Source organism: Chelonoidis abingdonii, chromosome 7 (genome assembly GCF_003597395.2).
Source record: "Chelonoidis abingdonii isolate Lonesome George chromosome 7, CheloAbing_2.0, whole genome shotgun sequence".
NCBI classification, from domain to species: domain Eukaryota; kingdom Metazoa; phylum Chordata; order Testudines; family Testudinidae; genus Chelonoidis; species Chelonoidis abingdonii.
The window spans coordinates 38680063-38695259 of record NC_133775.1 but is presented as its reverse complement, the minus strand read 5'-3'; the positions used below and the strand labels follow the sequence as shown (position 1 = coordinate 38695259).

The following is a 15197-nucleotide window of genomic DNA, read 5'->3' as shown; positions in this document are numbered from 1 at the left end:
TATGCAGGCAGCCATACAGTTTAGGAATAGTGTTAGGCAGCTGAGATAGACCTAACAGAAGACATTGCATTTGTGCATTTAACATTTGCAATGGATTGAAAGATTAATAAGTAGAGCACCTTCTTTTGGATTCTAATCAGATTATTGCAGTTTCAAGGAAGACAAAATTCTGGCCAGAAATCTTTTAGTGCTTTTTAAGTAAGCATATGTAAAGTGATTAAACGACTACCCTGATGCACAAATGATAATACAACACAATGTAAATATACACATACATTTCTTTCCACACTATTGGACATACCTAGACATCTGACTCCATGCCAGATCTAGAAGAGTTGTGTATGCACCCACTAATATGGCATCAAAGTAACATGGGATAAGGTAACGTGGAATCTGCTTTAGGTAGACGAACATGGCCTTCAACCATTTACCGACCTATTAGAATAATATTTTTGTAAGTTAGCAACTCCTGAATGCAGCAAAGGCTACTTTCAGGGAATTAATACTATGGCAATCATGTTTTGCACTGGAAAACAGGCAGAATTCCTGTTACGGTTTGCCTACACTTTGTAGGCTCCTATTATGTTTTTTGTATTATAGGCAGGACTGGTAGCACCACCTATTCCAGTTGGCAGAAACTTCCCATTATAAACCCTACTTTCAGTTGCTTGTAATTTTGCCACACTTTAACCATTCACACTGAAGTTTTTCATGCCACATGTCTTCCTCAGAATAAAAATTATTTTTTTTTTGTAAGTTTCAGCCAAAATGGTTCAGCCGTTTCAGAGAATGAGGTTAGGAAAAATTGTTGCTTTGTAATGATTAAAAAAATTCTGGACACCTTTTATTTGAGCCGTTTTAGAGACTATGCTTTGGAGCAGGGACTTGAAATTTGGCAGGGAGTGGCCTTTCTGTCAGGGATGTGCCCTTTGCTGTTCCTGTGAAAAACTGCCCAAATTTGGCCAAATTATAAACCGTTGAAAAAAAAAATCTCAGTTTGTACATGCGCACTAGAGACTAAGAATTTAGCAGTGCATCCACAATGAAGTATGCTCAGGCCCCTCACAGGTCCTAGTGCTGACCAAACTGCGCATTCACCAGCCCACAGGAGTGACTGAGAATGTTCCACAGCAGGTGTAGAGAGGTTCACTTTCCTTGTAATTGCTGCTCTGGTTCAGGTCAGGGCACTAGAACCAAGAGAAGGGAGTTTCTCTCTCCAGTGCTCTCAATGAAATCAGTTTAACTTCAGTATCCAGAAAGATTATGAAGCAAATAATCAACCAATTTGTAAACACCTATAAGACAATAAGGTGATAAGTAAGTTAACATAGATTTGTCAAGAACAAATCATGTCATACCAACCCAATGACTCTAGAGTAACAAGCCATATGGATGGGGGGGAAGCGATAGATGTGGTATATCTTGACTTTAGTAAGGTTTTTTATATTGACCTGCATGATCTGCTCATAAAGAAACTAGGAAAATATCACCTAGATGGAGCTACTATAAGGTGGGCACATAACTGGTTGGAAAACCATTTCCAGAGAGTAATCATCAGTGTTTCACAGTCAAGCTGGAAGGGAATTGAGTGAGGTCCTGCAGGGATTGTTCCTGGTTATGGTTCTGTTCAATATCTTCATCAAAGATTTAGATAATGTCAGAGAGTAAACTTATAAAGTTTGTGGACAATACCAAGCTGAGAGGAGTTGCAAGTGCTTTGGAAGACAGGATTAAAAATCAAAGTGACCTGGACAAACTGAAGAAATGGTCTGAAGTAAACAGGATGAAATTCAATAGGACTAATGCAAAGTATTCCACTTGGGAAGGAACAACCCACTGCACTCATACACCATGGGAATTTCCTAGGGAGTCATGAGTACTGTGGAAAGGGATCTGGAGGTCATAGTGGATCACAAGCTAAATATGAGGTCAACAGAATTACTGCTGCAAAAAAAGCGATCATCGTTCTGGGATGTATTAGCAGGAGTGTTGTTAGCCAGACATGAAAAGTAATTCTTCCACTCTACTTCATGCTGATAAGGCCTCAGTTGGAATATTGTGTCCAATTCTGGGCATCACATTTCAGGAAAGATGTGGACAAATTGCAGAAAGTCCAGAGGAGAGCAACAAAAATGATTAAAGGTCTAGAAAATATGACCTATGAGGAAAGACTGAAAAAGTTGGGTTTAGTCTAGAGAAGAGAAGACTGAGGGGCAATATAACAGGTTTCAAGTACATAAAAGGTTTTACAAGGAAAAGGGTGAAAAATTGTTCATTAATCTCTGAGGGTAGGACAAGAAGCAATAGATTTAAATTGCAGCAAGGGAGGTTTAGGTTGGACATTAGAAAAAATTCCTAAACATCCATGTAGTTAAGCACAAAATTGTCAAGGGAGGTTGTGGAACCTCCGTCATTTGAGATTTTTAAGAACAAGGCAGACAAACAACAGTCAGGAATTGTCCGGTTATCACACAGTCCTGCCTTGAATGCAGGGGATTGAACTAGATGACCTATTGAGGTCCCTTCCAGTTCTCCACTTTGATAATCCCCCTGCTGGTGCCCAGGCAGCATGGCAGAGGAAGAAGCAGATGAGGACAAGAAACGAACCTGGGGGAAGAGCCAAAGGGAGTAGATTGGGACAAGGAGCCTGGTAGAACTGGGACTGAAGACTGGGAAGGAGGAGAGAAACCGTGACCTGAAGCGGGCAGGGGAGGGGGAGGAGGGCTGATTGGGCAAGGACACCGAAAGCCAGTCGGGAAAATGGGGTTGGGGAGAGGAAACAAGACTGGTGAATGAGCTTGTGGGGATGATCAAGGTCAGTGTAATGGGGACAAAGGAGCTGGGGTTTGAGGAGAGAACTGGACTGACTGAGCAAAGAGACTGGGCCTAACTGGGTGACATGCCTGGAATTGAGAGTCAGTGTGTGGGGGCAGAGGAGACACAGACTGGATAAAGGGCCGGGAATGTGGGGGAAATAGATTGGGATAAGAACCCTGAGGACTGGAGACTAGGACTGGGTAGGCAAAGAGACTAGGACTGGGACGGGGAAAGATTGGAGGGGATGGGTCAGATGAGGCAGAGAGAGGGAGTCAATCTTGTAATGGTGCAGAAGGGGCTGTCATCACAAAAAGCATGCTCTTTTTTAAGAGCCTGGACTGGAGCCCAAGATTCCTGGGGCTCATTATTCCTCTGCAGTCAGCAAGTATCTGTGAAACCCACTAGCAGAGTGTCTCTCTCACCCCACCCCTCCGCTAATGCTGGTCAATATAGAGGATGACAACCTACTACTGCTATTAGTTACTCCATGAGCTCAAGTGGCAGAGGTTTGTGAAGTAGATCTAAAGGTTCCAGCCTTGTAGATAAAAAACACGTTGGTATCAATATGATGCACATAATGGAATTTGTTTTTTCAGTTGGCTTTTATAAAAGTTTGGCTATTAGGCATAACAAACCCTATGATAAAACAACATTAAGGTTACAAAATCAAGCACTCAAAAGTTATGCCAGAATTAGGGTTGTATGCATGCATGATTATAGTCTTCAATTATATGATCAGGTACTACTTTTTCAATGAAGTAAAGTGAAGGCTAGGGACTATAAAACAGGGTTTAAAAGAGAACTAGATAAATTCATGGGAGGTTAATTCCTTAATGGTTATTAGCCAGGATGGGTAAGGAATGGTGTCCCTTACCTGTGTTTGTCAGAGGGTGGAGATGGATGGCAGGAGAGAAATCACTTGATCATTACCTGTTAGCTTCACTCCCTCTGGGGCACCTGGCATTGGCCACTGTCGGTAGACAGGATACTGGGCTGGATGGACCATTGGTTTGACCAGTATGGCCATCCTTCTGTTCTTATGTTAGTGCGGACCACTAACTCATTCGATGCATAGGATGGATAGTGGTCAGTTAACGAGCAGCTATTCAATTTCATTTTCTCCTCATTGTTGAGTGAGTTGCCCTATGCCTGATTTACTGCACACTATTCAACCTTGTTCTGAAAACAGATTTATTAATTTCCACTTGACCTTTTAATGATGCTCATCAATATGGTATCTGAGTACATCACAAAATTATTTTCACAACACTTGTGTGAAATGAGGGGGATAGTATTATGAATTGAGTAACAGATTAAGGTAAAAAATAATATCCACTAATTTTGGGCATCCAGTGGGAGACACCTTAAATCTGATTTTTTCAGAGTACCTAGCATTATAATACTTTATATATTCAAAGCACAAGGGTCCAAATCAGACCCTAGGGTCTGAAGTCTGGAAACCAGAAAATGAGGCACACAGTTGTGACCACTTGTTTGGTTTAAGTGGCTTGACTAGCACCACATAGCAACTCTGTGGCAGAGACAGACTCCAATTCCTCTGGACAATATTTAACTTTCCTAACCATCCCTTTTCTTACTGCAATCCCCTGCCTCATTCACTACAATACTTTCAAATTTTGCCAACAAATGAAGAAGGGATCCTACAGACGGCAACCTCCTTTCACTTCACAGATTCGTTCACTGATTCATCCTCAAAGCAGGTCCCCTGTGTAACCTTCATTCTGACATTTCTTATCCGTTGAGTGATTGACTTTGTAGTGTTCTTTTAACATTGCTTGTTTGTGTGAGATATTTATATATTTAGGCCCTAACTCTGCAGATACTTCCCTTTAAGCTTATGTTTAAATTTATTTTGAGACAGAAGGGGTGTGGGAGAAACTTTCAGGCCTTCTTTATACAATAATAAAATGGAACAAACATTTTCCACTCCCTCTTCGAAGATTTCCTTTAACTTGAATGGGAGTGACATATCAGTGTTCCATCTCCTCTGCAGTCTAAATGGCTACCTAAATGAAGATGCCTGCACCAGAAGTAGTTTTTAGATAAGTATGATTGGTATCAGAACTGGCCAAACCCTGGCTCACGAACTGCACATGACTCTTTTACTGTTAAAGTGCAGCTCGCAGAAACACTCCCCCAACCAAACTGGGGTGGGGGGGAGAGCTTGGGACCTTTGCCTTGCAGCAGGGTGGTGGGGTAGTGCCTTTTGCCCAGTGGTGAGGGGACTCTCGGGGCTTCAGCACATGTCATATGCGGCTCAGAGGGTCAGTAAGTTTGGTCACTCCGATCTATATGGTAACAGTTACCTATCAATAAGTGAAAGGAAAATTATCACTTAATAAATTTACTTACTTCTGCACAGGTTCCTGCACGTGAAATTAGACGGTCACTGACGTAGTCAATCATCCAATCCCCAGATCTCAAATTACCACAAAAAGGATGACCCAAATCATTCTTTGGTCTAATGTCTGCCATGACTGACATAAATCCTGAAAATCAAAACAAACAGCACACAGTATTACTGGCCACATGATTATCACAACCTGGAATTCTAGTTTCAAGGAGTAAATCCAACACTGCAGGTCTGAAAAATTATGAACCAGAGCTGGACCAGCAATACATTTTTTCAACCTGATGTCATTTCTCTTCATATGTTCTTCTAAAGGCAAGATGGAGTTTTAGGGCCCAATTCAGCAAAACACTTAAGCATGTGCTTAACTAGCTTTAGGCATGAAGTCCCACTGGAGTTCAAGAATATTCAAGTCTATGACGAAGTATTTTGAAGAACTAAGTTTGTAAGCTGCTGTGCACTGCTTGCAGAGATAGAGTGGGTGAGGTGGTATCTTTTACTAGACCAAATTCTGTTGGTAAAAGAGACAAGCTTTTGAGCTACACAGAGTTCTTCTTCACGTCTGAGAAAGGTACGCTGAATATCGCAGCTAAATACAAGGTGGAACAGATTGTTTAGCATAAATTGTTAACACATTTTCTAAGGCACCATACTGCAAACTGTGGGGTGCACGCCCCTGGTGGGGGACACAGAGGAACATTCAGGGGGGTGAGCAGTGATGCCAGATGGCTCATGCAGCCCCACAGGGCAGGGCCCAGCCCCCCCGGGGGGGATAGGGAGGGAGAGTCACCACCACACCAACTCAGCTCAGGGGGCTACCCAGCATGCGGGTCAGTGTGCTGTGCTGATTAACACTCCTGGCAGCCTTCACGCCCAACACTGGCTCTGTTCCCAGAGACCAACACACGCATCTTCCCCTCCCCTGAAAACCTAAGGGGGAGAAGGGGCAGGTATTGGCCCTGTCCTACTGGTGCAGCCTGGCTGTAAGATTCAAGTGGCCCACTGCTGAGGAAGCCTTGGCTGTGCAGTAATGGAGGGAGAACATAGATAGATTGCATTAACGGTGGTGGTAGTGAGGCGCGAACAGATTCCATTAATGATGGGCGGGGGCGCTTCTGGGAACATTTGTGCACCACTGTTCTAAAGGACCATTTAAGGTGAAGTGGCTAGATAACACCCCTACAGTCACAGGGCAAAAAATAGAGGGGAGTTAGTGCGATACAGATTGTTGTAATGAGCCATAAACACAGTTTCTTTACTAAGAACTGGAGTTTTAGTTATGGATTAAAGCTCCAAGGCCCGTTAGCAGAAACAGAACATTCTGAGACAGGAAATAGATTGGTGGGCTCCTTCAGCTGTGCTGTAGTGACTTGCAGCTCTAGCCTGATTGTATAATGAGAAAGAGCTATGGCTCAGTGGACCTACAGTAAGTTTGAGACAAAACACTGTGTAATCACAGAGCCCATGCTTCTTTATGGCTGAAAATCTAACTCAGATAATTATAAAAATACGTCACACAATGGCATTCAGATGTTAAAACAACAGCTATTACTGACACTGCATGTAACAGGTAATATTTGTGGATTTTAGATAAGGTCATTTCTGACTGGAGGCGTACTTAAACAGGTTTTATTGTATTCCCAAAAGGTCAGATTACCACAGTTTGACTGTAAAGTAAATTCATCCTCTACCCCAATATTAAAAGATGTTTCTTGATTCAGTATCTTGCCTCCATTTGCTTGTTAATCTCTTTCAAGTACATACTGCATAGGCCAGGGTTTCTCAAAACAGGGGTCGCCGCTTGTGTAGGGAAAGCCCCTGGTGGGTCGGACTGGTGTGTTTACCTGCCCCGTCCGCAGGGCCTGCCGATCACGGCTCCAACTGGCTGTGGATTGCTGCTCCGGGCCAGTGGGGGCTGCTGAAGCGGCGGCCAGTAAGTCCCTTGGCCCTCGCCGCTTCCAGCAGCTCCCACTGGGCCAGAGCAGCGATCTGCGGCCAGTGGGAGCCGCGATCGGATGGCCCTGTGGACAGGGCAGGTAAACATACCGGGCTGGCCTGCCAGGGGCTTTCCCGGCACAAACAGCGACCCTTTTTGAGAAACCCTGGCATAGACTAAGAAGAAGCAACTTGGTCTTTTCTATTTGAAAAGCAAACAGTGCACAAAATCTAACACTATTTGACCTTTTAGATCTAGATTGAGATGATTCATTGTCTTCTTTTTCCTCCACCCAAGAAAGCACCCATGACTTTTTACCTTGCAAGCCAGCATATTTAAGGGGTGACCAGTTTGGTATGTTGTAACATCCTCCACCATCCTCTTGTTCCTCAGCATCACACCGATACAGTACTTGATTCAAATCAGCCAACGTTAATTTAGATGCAATACTGGGAAAGAGAAAAAACCCAACACTGATAACTAACTGTATAATGGACATCAATTTCATGAAGAATTCTGGTTTTGGTCTAGGCCAAGCTATTTTTAAAAAGGGATGCTTACAGTTAGACTCCATGTTTAGGCTCCTGAAAACAAGGCCTGATTTTCAAGGGTGCCAAGCACCATGCAGCTATCAGTGACTTTAAAAATCTGGCCACTTATTTAGCAACCATAGCATGGATTTAAGAGTAACTATGGGCTCCTTTTAAAAAGAAACAAAAAACAAAACACTCCCCCTCTTTTGTCCTTATTCTTTTACAAGATTTAAAATTAGCTTATTTCTTTCCACAATGTTAAAAAGAGATCTAGTGTGTAGTTATCATTGCAAATAAGTACAGAAAACACTAAGTAAATGATCACAGATTTCAATATTATTTCAACTAAAAATGATAAATCTTTTCTCCACAAAAGCATAATGTAGTATCCACTGGTTTTTGAACAGCTATGATTCTTTTAAAGAAAGCCATTTAGATGGAATTGGTAATCTACGTATCACATTGACAACAAAGTGATCTGAACACCTTGCTGCAGGATGTACTATTTCCTAGTATAAAATCTACTGCCAGCAGCAAACACACAGAACTACTCATGTGAAAGAGGCGAGGACTTTTTAAAGTATGAAGCAGTAAGATGGCTAAACAGTTGTTCATACATTAATCAAAACAGATCCAGAATTTGGCAAAGAATTGTCACTCATTAGCATTTGCAGGCTGATTCCTGCCTCTAATCCTGCCCTCTACTGAATGTATTCTAACAAGACATACTTACGAAGAAAAAAGATTTTTTAATATAGGCGCTGAACAGTCATCGGGAAGACTTCCAGCTTTAAAATGAGGACTGAATTGGATCAGGTGATTACGGAGCACACCGACAGCCTCTTGTGCCTTTGGGTCGAGACTAACTCTGTAAATATCCATGCATAAATTGTAGAAGTTAGCACCAACCACTATTTTTTGAAGTAACAGAATTAACAGACTGAAAAAACCCCACCCCTCCAGTGTTTTTAATCTAGTGCAGCCAATTGACACACATTTAGTATGTTGATCACCACCACCACCACATACCTGAATACTATCACACTTCCTGGTGTTAAGTTTTCAAATTCTATTTCTTGAACAAATTCATTGCGACCTTTTATGGCAGTTCCAGCTTGCTTTATAATTTTACTTTCTCGAATCTTAGAAAGGAAGAAATAGTTGAAACTATAATGAATTCAGTTTTCCTTCTCTGATAAATTGTTGCATCTACTCGTATAGAGAAAAAAAGACTGTAGTTACCTGGATGTGTTCTCTGATCTCTACTGTGTAATTAGGTAATCCGTTGATAAAATGCTCATCTTTTTTATAAGGACTAACATTTCTCTCAATAGTTCTAGCCTCAAGCACTACCTCTTCAATTTTGCCTATAAACAGTTAATCACATATCATAACTCATAAAATACATACACACAAAACTACTGACAGTGAATATTATATAAATAAAGGCATTCTTGGTTTTAAAATAAGTTTAAATCTTCCTTGAAATACAAATTAAACAAGATTTTTGGGTTTAGTTATAGTAAATGCATGTCTCAATTGCACAGTTAAATTACTAAATATGTTTGACAGATCTGAAAGGTGTCAAGTATCGGAGGGGTAGCCGTGTTAGTCTGGATCTGTAAAAGCAGCAAAGAATCCTGTGGCACCTTATAGACTAACAGACGTTTTGGAGCATGAGCTTTCGTGGGTGAATACCCACTTCGTCAGATGCAGTGAATACCCACTTCGTCAGACCCCTGATGAAGTGGGTATTCACCCACGAAAGCTCATGCTCCAAAACGTCTGTTAGTCTATAAGGTGCCACAGGATTCTTTGCTGCTTCTACAGATCTGAAAGGGATTTTATATACTTAACGTACAGAGCAGATCGAGAAAGAAAGTGACTCAATCAAGATTGATTAAACATGTCCACTACACACTTATTGGCCATAGTGTAATCTAAGGTAGAACTTTCCTAACTCACAATGAGTTATGCGGATATCAGTCATGGAATTACAAATAAGGGCTTGACCCTGCACCATTAAACCCAACAGGTGACTTGCCAGATGTGATCATCTATTTGAGGGTTCTGAATTGGGCAAAGCTCTGCACCAGTTCCCAAACAGCAGTCACAGATCTTATTTTAAACAGAGGACATCAGTTTTTAAATACATAGAGCAACCACATTGACATTCAAGACCTTATTTGCTCTATCCATTCTATGATCTAAAAACTAAGCCTTCAATGCTGCAACCACTTACACGTGCTTAACTTTAAGCATTTTAGCAGTTCCATTGACTTCAGTGGAACTACCATGTGAGAAAAGTCAAGCAAGTGAAGAATTGTTTGCAGATTTGGATCCTTATTAAAGGTTAATACGAAAAATTGCAATGGCTCCTTCAGAAATGTTACGGCCAAGTCAGATCAAATATCCACTTCAATGCAGAATGCTCAATTATCTAATGCTGTCTACACTGTAAGTCTTATGGACCTGCAAAAATACATATGTACAAGTTATTGTGCCAGTTCTTACTCACTTTGATGCTTCTTTTTAAACTACCACTTTCAACCAACTTAAACCCACACATTGGAAAATTTTACCTATAACTACTAGTAACACTTAAGAATACTGTAAAATGAGATATTAAGATTGCTGTATATGGACAAAAAAGAAAAAAAAGACTTTTCATATAGTCAGCTCCAGTGGTTTTCTGTTAGAATAAGCTAGTTTCCCGTTTGTTTAGCTCATTCGCAAACAGCAAGAAAGGAAAGGAAACCACAACATTTCCATGGGGATATTGGGGCAGATGACGTATCTTTTCAAGTTGGTGTCCCTTTAACTATTTTGATGCATAGATATTAAAAGCATATAAAAAAGGTACCTAATGTTGCATACTAATCACATAACTTTCAATAATCAGACTCATCCTGACAAGAATGGAGTATGTCAAATCACTCAGTTTCAGCTTTAAACTTAAAATTTCCTTGATATTGTCAACTCTTCAAAAACAGGTTTGAATACCTGGGATGCACATTTGAGGTACTTCTTTGCTGTAGGAAGAAGTTTTAGGATCTCTGAAAGCAGTACGAGACACAGCCACTACAGATTGGTGTGTGTTAGGACAATGCCTAGTCACTGCTACTATATCTTCATCAACTTGATCCACATACACCTACAAAATAGATAAATTAACACATATTCCTATTCTGAGAATAAATGAGTGAAACATTTTACTTCAATTTCTTGCCTGAATGAAGCCTTGGGCTCCCAGCTCTTGGTGCAGCCTGTTCATGGCCAGCCTCCCTGCTATAATTCCAGTTTGGAAATTAACTTCACCAGGAGTAGAGGGTGTCGCTGCTGGATTCCATTTAGTATAAAACCTCTCTTCAGAGACTACAGAAATCTGCAAACAAATTAAATTTTAGCCATACATCAACTATTCTGAAAAATAATTGGAAATGCCATATTTTACTTACACACACACAGCCAATATTACAAATTCATTTTTCACTGATATAGTGAAATAGCTAATAAGCTATCTACTTGAAATTTTAAATAAGTAAATCACTCAAGTTACTGTATACGCTTTAATACGTGTTCCACTATTATAGTAGTGATGAATTATTATTATTATTATTTTTTTAAAAGTGAGTCAACTGAAGTTTTAAAGAGAGACAGACCTGGTGTGGTACTAGCTCATCATAGCCTTTGGTGCTTCCTGTAGCACAGCATGCCATGGACACAATCATTGAGCTGGGAAGAGCATCATACTCAGATCGGTGCTATTGATAAGAATAAAAAATAATAAAATGAACCTAGTCTATGATCTTCTTATTTCCTTCCAAAGCACATAGAAAACCCAGTTTTACAGAAAAACTCCTTGTTTATCGATGTGCTTAATCACACTGTAATCACAGATTAAAACTTCCACAGGCTTTTATTTAAAACAAACAAGCAAATAAAATCATCACATCAAGCTTAAAAGAGCAGAGCTCCTAATAATGTCATCCCAACTTCCCAGCAGTCTTCCTCTGATCCTCCCACTATTACCTACTCTATCCTTCCCAGGATAAGTTTGAGAGAACAGGTGAACAGGCAAACATTATTAGGTTCATAATAGTTGGACATGCAAGAGTCAAAACAGGACATATTTAGTAGCTTTTATGCTTCTCCCCCAAAAGGGACAGAAGATTGAAAGGCAGTGGAAACGACTGTACAATTCCACTTATTTCATGCAACCTTTTAACTACAGTCATGTCTTTCCAAAACACCAATCAATAGTAATTTCATTTTACATAACCCTTATGAATTGGCATGACTGAATAACAGTACAAAGGTATGTATTTAATATGAAAAAAATCTAACATAACTTAAGTGCTCACCTGAATAGGACATTCATTATCATGTGTAACATCCATAAACAATGCATGTGCAATAGCTGGCATTAAAGGTCTCAAACGCGGCTGAACAAAAGACCCAACTGGTTCTCCTCCAAAGCGGTAAACTAATCTTCCCTCTTCATGACTGTTATATGCACTCATAGCCTCTACAGAACAAAACTTGCATGAGTGTTTACAGGAGGAGAATTACTACTATAACTAAAGGATATTCAATAAAGAGATCATAAATGGTTTTACATTTGGCATGTTAAATAATCAAATATATTAATAAATAATATGAATAGAACATTACACTTTAATTATAGGCAGTCTGTTCATAATTTGAGGGCATCCACTATGTAGTTTATCATCGTATGCTAGGGTGGAAGAGGGGGGGGAAAAAAAAAATTTTAGGATCCCCTTTCCAAGGTCCACCAGGCTTCAGAGGAGGTGATTAACTAATTTAAAAAAGAATAAAACACAATCAGCAGGAAGTATGGGAAAGCTATGCCACAAATATTCCTACCCTTCCAGATTGAGATAAATATTATGAATCCTTTTAGACCTCTTGCACTTGGGATGCATCTCTCAGTTTATGATGCAATAACATACTTAAATAGATAAATATAAAACAAACCATAATACTAAATGCATCTTTGAGCACTTGTTAAATACATGAAATATGATAAATTGTGCACATCTAACATATGATATTTTCTTCATAAATGTCACACCATACATGCAGTCTCAGAGGTGATGGGGAACAACACACACAACAAGCCTACCTCTTATTAAGGAGCTAAGGCCCAATCTAGTCACAAAGATATTGTCCAACTCCTCACTTCCTGTGAACAGCTCAGCCACTACATACAAATCAGCACGCAGTTTTCTAGCTGTGTCCAGCATGTACTGCAAAAAGCACAGCCAAGGAAGCCACAGAAAAGGGAAAGCCAGAACAGAAAAAAAAAGATACAAGGCTAGGCATGGATTGGGCAGCAGGGAAATGCCATGCAGCACAAACAAAATGGAAAGCCAAAATAGGAAGAAACCAAACAAGTTTAATTGTACAAAAGTTAACAAATTGACAAAGCCGAATCAGGAACAGAAGGATACAACAGATGGAGGAGTTAAAAGGAAAATGGAAGAAGGAAAGATGTTTGAATTTGCGAAGGACAAACACACAAGAAGAATAAAAAACAAACCAATGTTAGTTTCACATTAAAAACTTTGAACCATATATAGCAATCCTATATGGCTTTCAGGTGTCTATTGTACCTCTAATAAGACTGGTAATTCCCAAGCGGTTGACAAAGACATTGTCAATGTGCTCACTGCCCGTGAAGAGTTCAGCTATCACATACAGATTAGGTCTGACTGACCTGGCTGCTGCTAGCATCGCCTATAGATCATAACAAACTTTTTAATTATCTTCATCAAAACCTCCTTGAAACTTAGGCATATACCATAGTATATTAATATGCATGCTAACCCCACATAGTTGAGTTCTTAAACAATTTTGTTCAAGAAAACAAAAATATACTGAATTCAATAAATATACAGTATTTATTGCAAAAAAGCTAGACTCACACGGTGTGCTTGTGAACATTTACAAGATCTGATATGGTTTTGATAAAGATTATTTGGAAAGCCTCCTGAATAATTCGAAAACTGTCACAGGATTTTTAGTCAAACTACTTCAAACTTGGGTGGGGGGGTTGCTTGTTTTTCTCAATACTTTTTAAACTCAATTGCATGAACAAACAGTTGGGAGGAAAGATCTCTGTTTAAGATACAACACCAATACTTAAATTAAGAGTAAGAAAGTTCCCATTCTAGTCCTTGGCACCTTCAAGGACCAAAAGCAGAGAAAATGAGACTTCATATTTCTAAGGCCCAGTCTACAGCTAGAAACTGTGCTGATTTAATTTAATCAATTTCTAAACTGATTTAAATATGTGCCATACCTGTCTGTGGACTCTCTGAAATCAGTTTAAGAGGGCCTCATATTAGTTTAGCTTAACTTAATAAGAAACTGCATTAAGATCTAAGCATGTCACACAAAGAGGTTGCATCTGCTTAACTACATTGATTTAGAAACTAATTTTGTTATATTGGTGCAGCTGTTTGTGTAGCAAAGTCCTAAGGTAAAAAAGAAAAAACAAGCAGAACCCTTAAAAATAAGGCTTTCAAAACTATACTGTTGTAGGTTATACTTTACCAATTGTCATATGCTACGATGAAATACAGTTTAGGTCAGCAACAAGAGTTTACATGATAGGAAACACTAGCATTTTCAATAATATAGTAATTATGAAAAGTTGCTGAAAACCAATTCATGGTCATTTGCATCCACGGTTGCTGGTGATGCTGATGAAAAATGACATTTGTGACACTCAGTACTGGACTTGATATATCCATGTCTACTCTGGAGAAATGTGCAAAAAAAATTCTCATCAGTTCTACCATCATTTCAGCTAAACCAGAGGTAGGCCTGGTCTATGCTAGAAAATTAGTTCAGCATAACTACGTTGTTCAGGGGTGTGAAAAATTCACATTTCTGAGCAGTGCAGTTAAGTCAGCCTAACCCGGACTAGATAGCACTAGCTTGATGGAAGACTTCTTCTGTTGATCTAGGTACTGCCTCTTGGATGTGGAATTAACTACACTGATGAGAGAACTCCTCCTGTTGGTGTAGGCACAGTCCACAGAGAAGTGCTACAGTAGCGTAGCTGTGCCATTGTAGTATTTTAAGAGTACACATACTCTCAGACAGGAGTCTCATGGCTATGCCCTCTTTTATGAGCAGTTCAGTTAAACCTGCTGAAAAGCAGATCTAATTCAAATGGTAGTAACAGCACGTCTAGCTGTGGAGGCTTGTCTGCACTATGGCTCCCAGGGGGGCTAGAACTGGTTTAACCGAATCAATATTTTGTTTCCCCAAATGCAGAAAAGACTTTTAAATCTGCAATTAGTTTAAATCCTGCTTTGATTCAGTCATCAGAAAAATAACTATTGTGTAAATATTCATTAACTAGACTTAAATTGGAAAAAAATGCATCTTGGAGAACTAGTTGGATAGTCACTCACACCATGTTTGATCAGACACAGCTTTGAAAAAATAAAAAATCTTTTCCATGGTAATCTAAAACAAAATTAGATTCAAGTGTCCAAAATATTAG

The 15197-nt window shown here is 39.7% G+C and overlaps 1 protein-coding gene across 2 annotated transcripts in view; it reads right to left on the bottom strand.

Annotated features, from left to right (window-relative positions):
* Nucleotides 1-15197, bottom strand: part of AGL (amylo-alpha-1,6-glucosidase and 4-alpha-glucanotransferase) — a 67457-nt gene that overhangs the window by 32659 nt on the left and 19601 nt on the right. Inside the window, exons 13-23 of one of the 2 annotated variants that reach the window (XM_032804970.2) lie at nucleotides 13294-13417; nucleotides 12022-12185; nucleotides 11320-11421; nucleotides 10887-11042; nucleotides 10661-10811; nucleotides 8900-9024; nucleotides 8687-8799; nucleotides 8391-8525; nucleotides 7443-7573; nucleotides 5191-5327; nucleotides 302-435 (exon numbers count right to left, since the gene is read on the bottom strand). In XM_032804970.2, coding sequence (XP_032660861.1) covers nucleotides 302-435; nucleotides 5191-5327; nucleotides 7443-7573; nucleotides 8391-8525; nucleotides 8687-8799; nucleotides 8900-9024; nucleotides 10661-10811; nucleotides 10887-11042; nucleotides 11320-11421; nucleotides 12022-12185; nucleotides 13294-13417 — 1472 coding nt within the window. Of the gene's footprint in view, nucleotides 1-301; nucleotides 436-5190; nucleotides 5328-7442; nucleotides 7574-8390; nucleotides 8526-8686; nucleotides 8800-8899; nucleotides 9025-10660; nucleotides 10812-10886; nucleotides 11043-11319; nucleotides 11422-12021; nucleotides 12186-12803; nucleotides 12928-13293; nucleotides 13418-15197 lie in introns of both variants that reach the window. The other variant, XM_075067824.1, reaches the window with a different exon arrangement.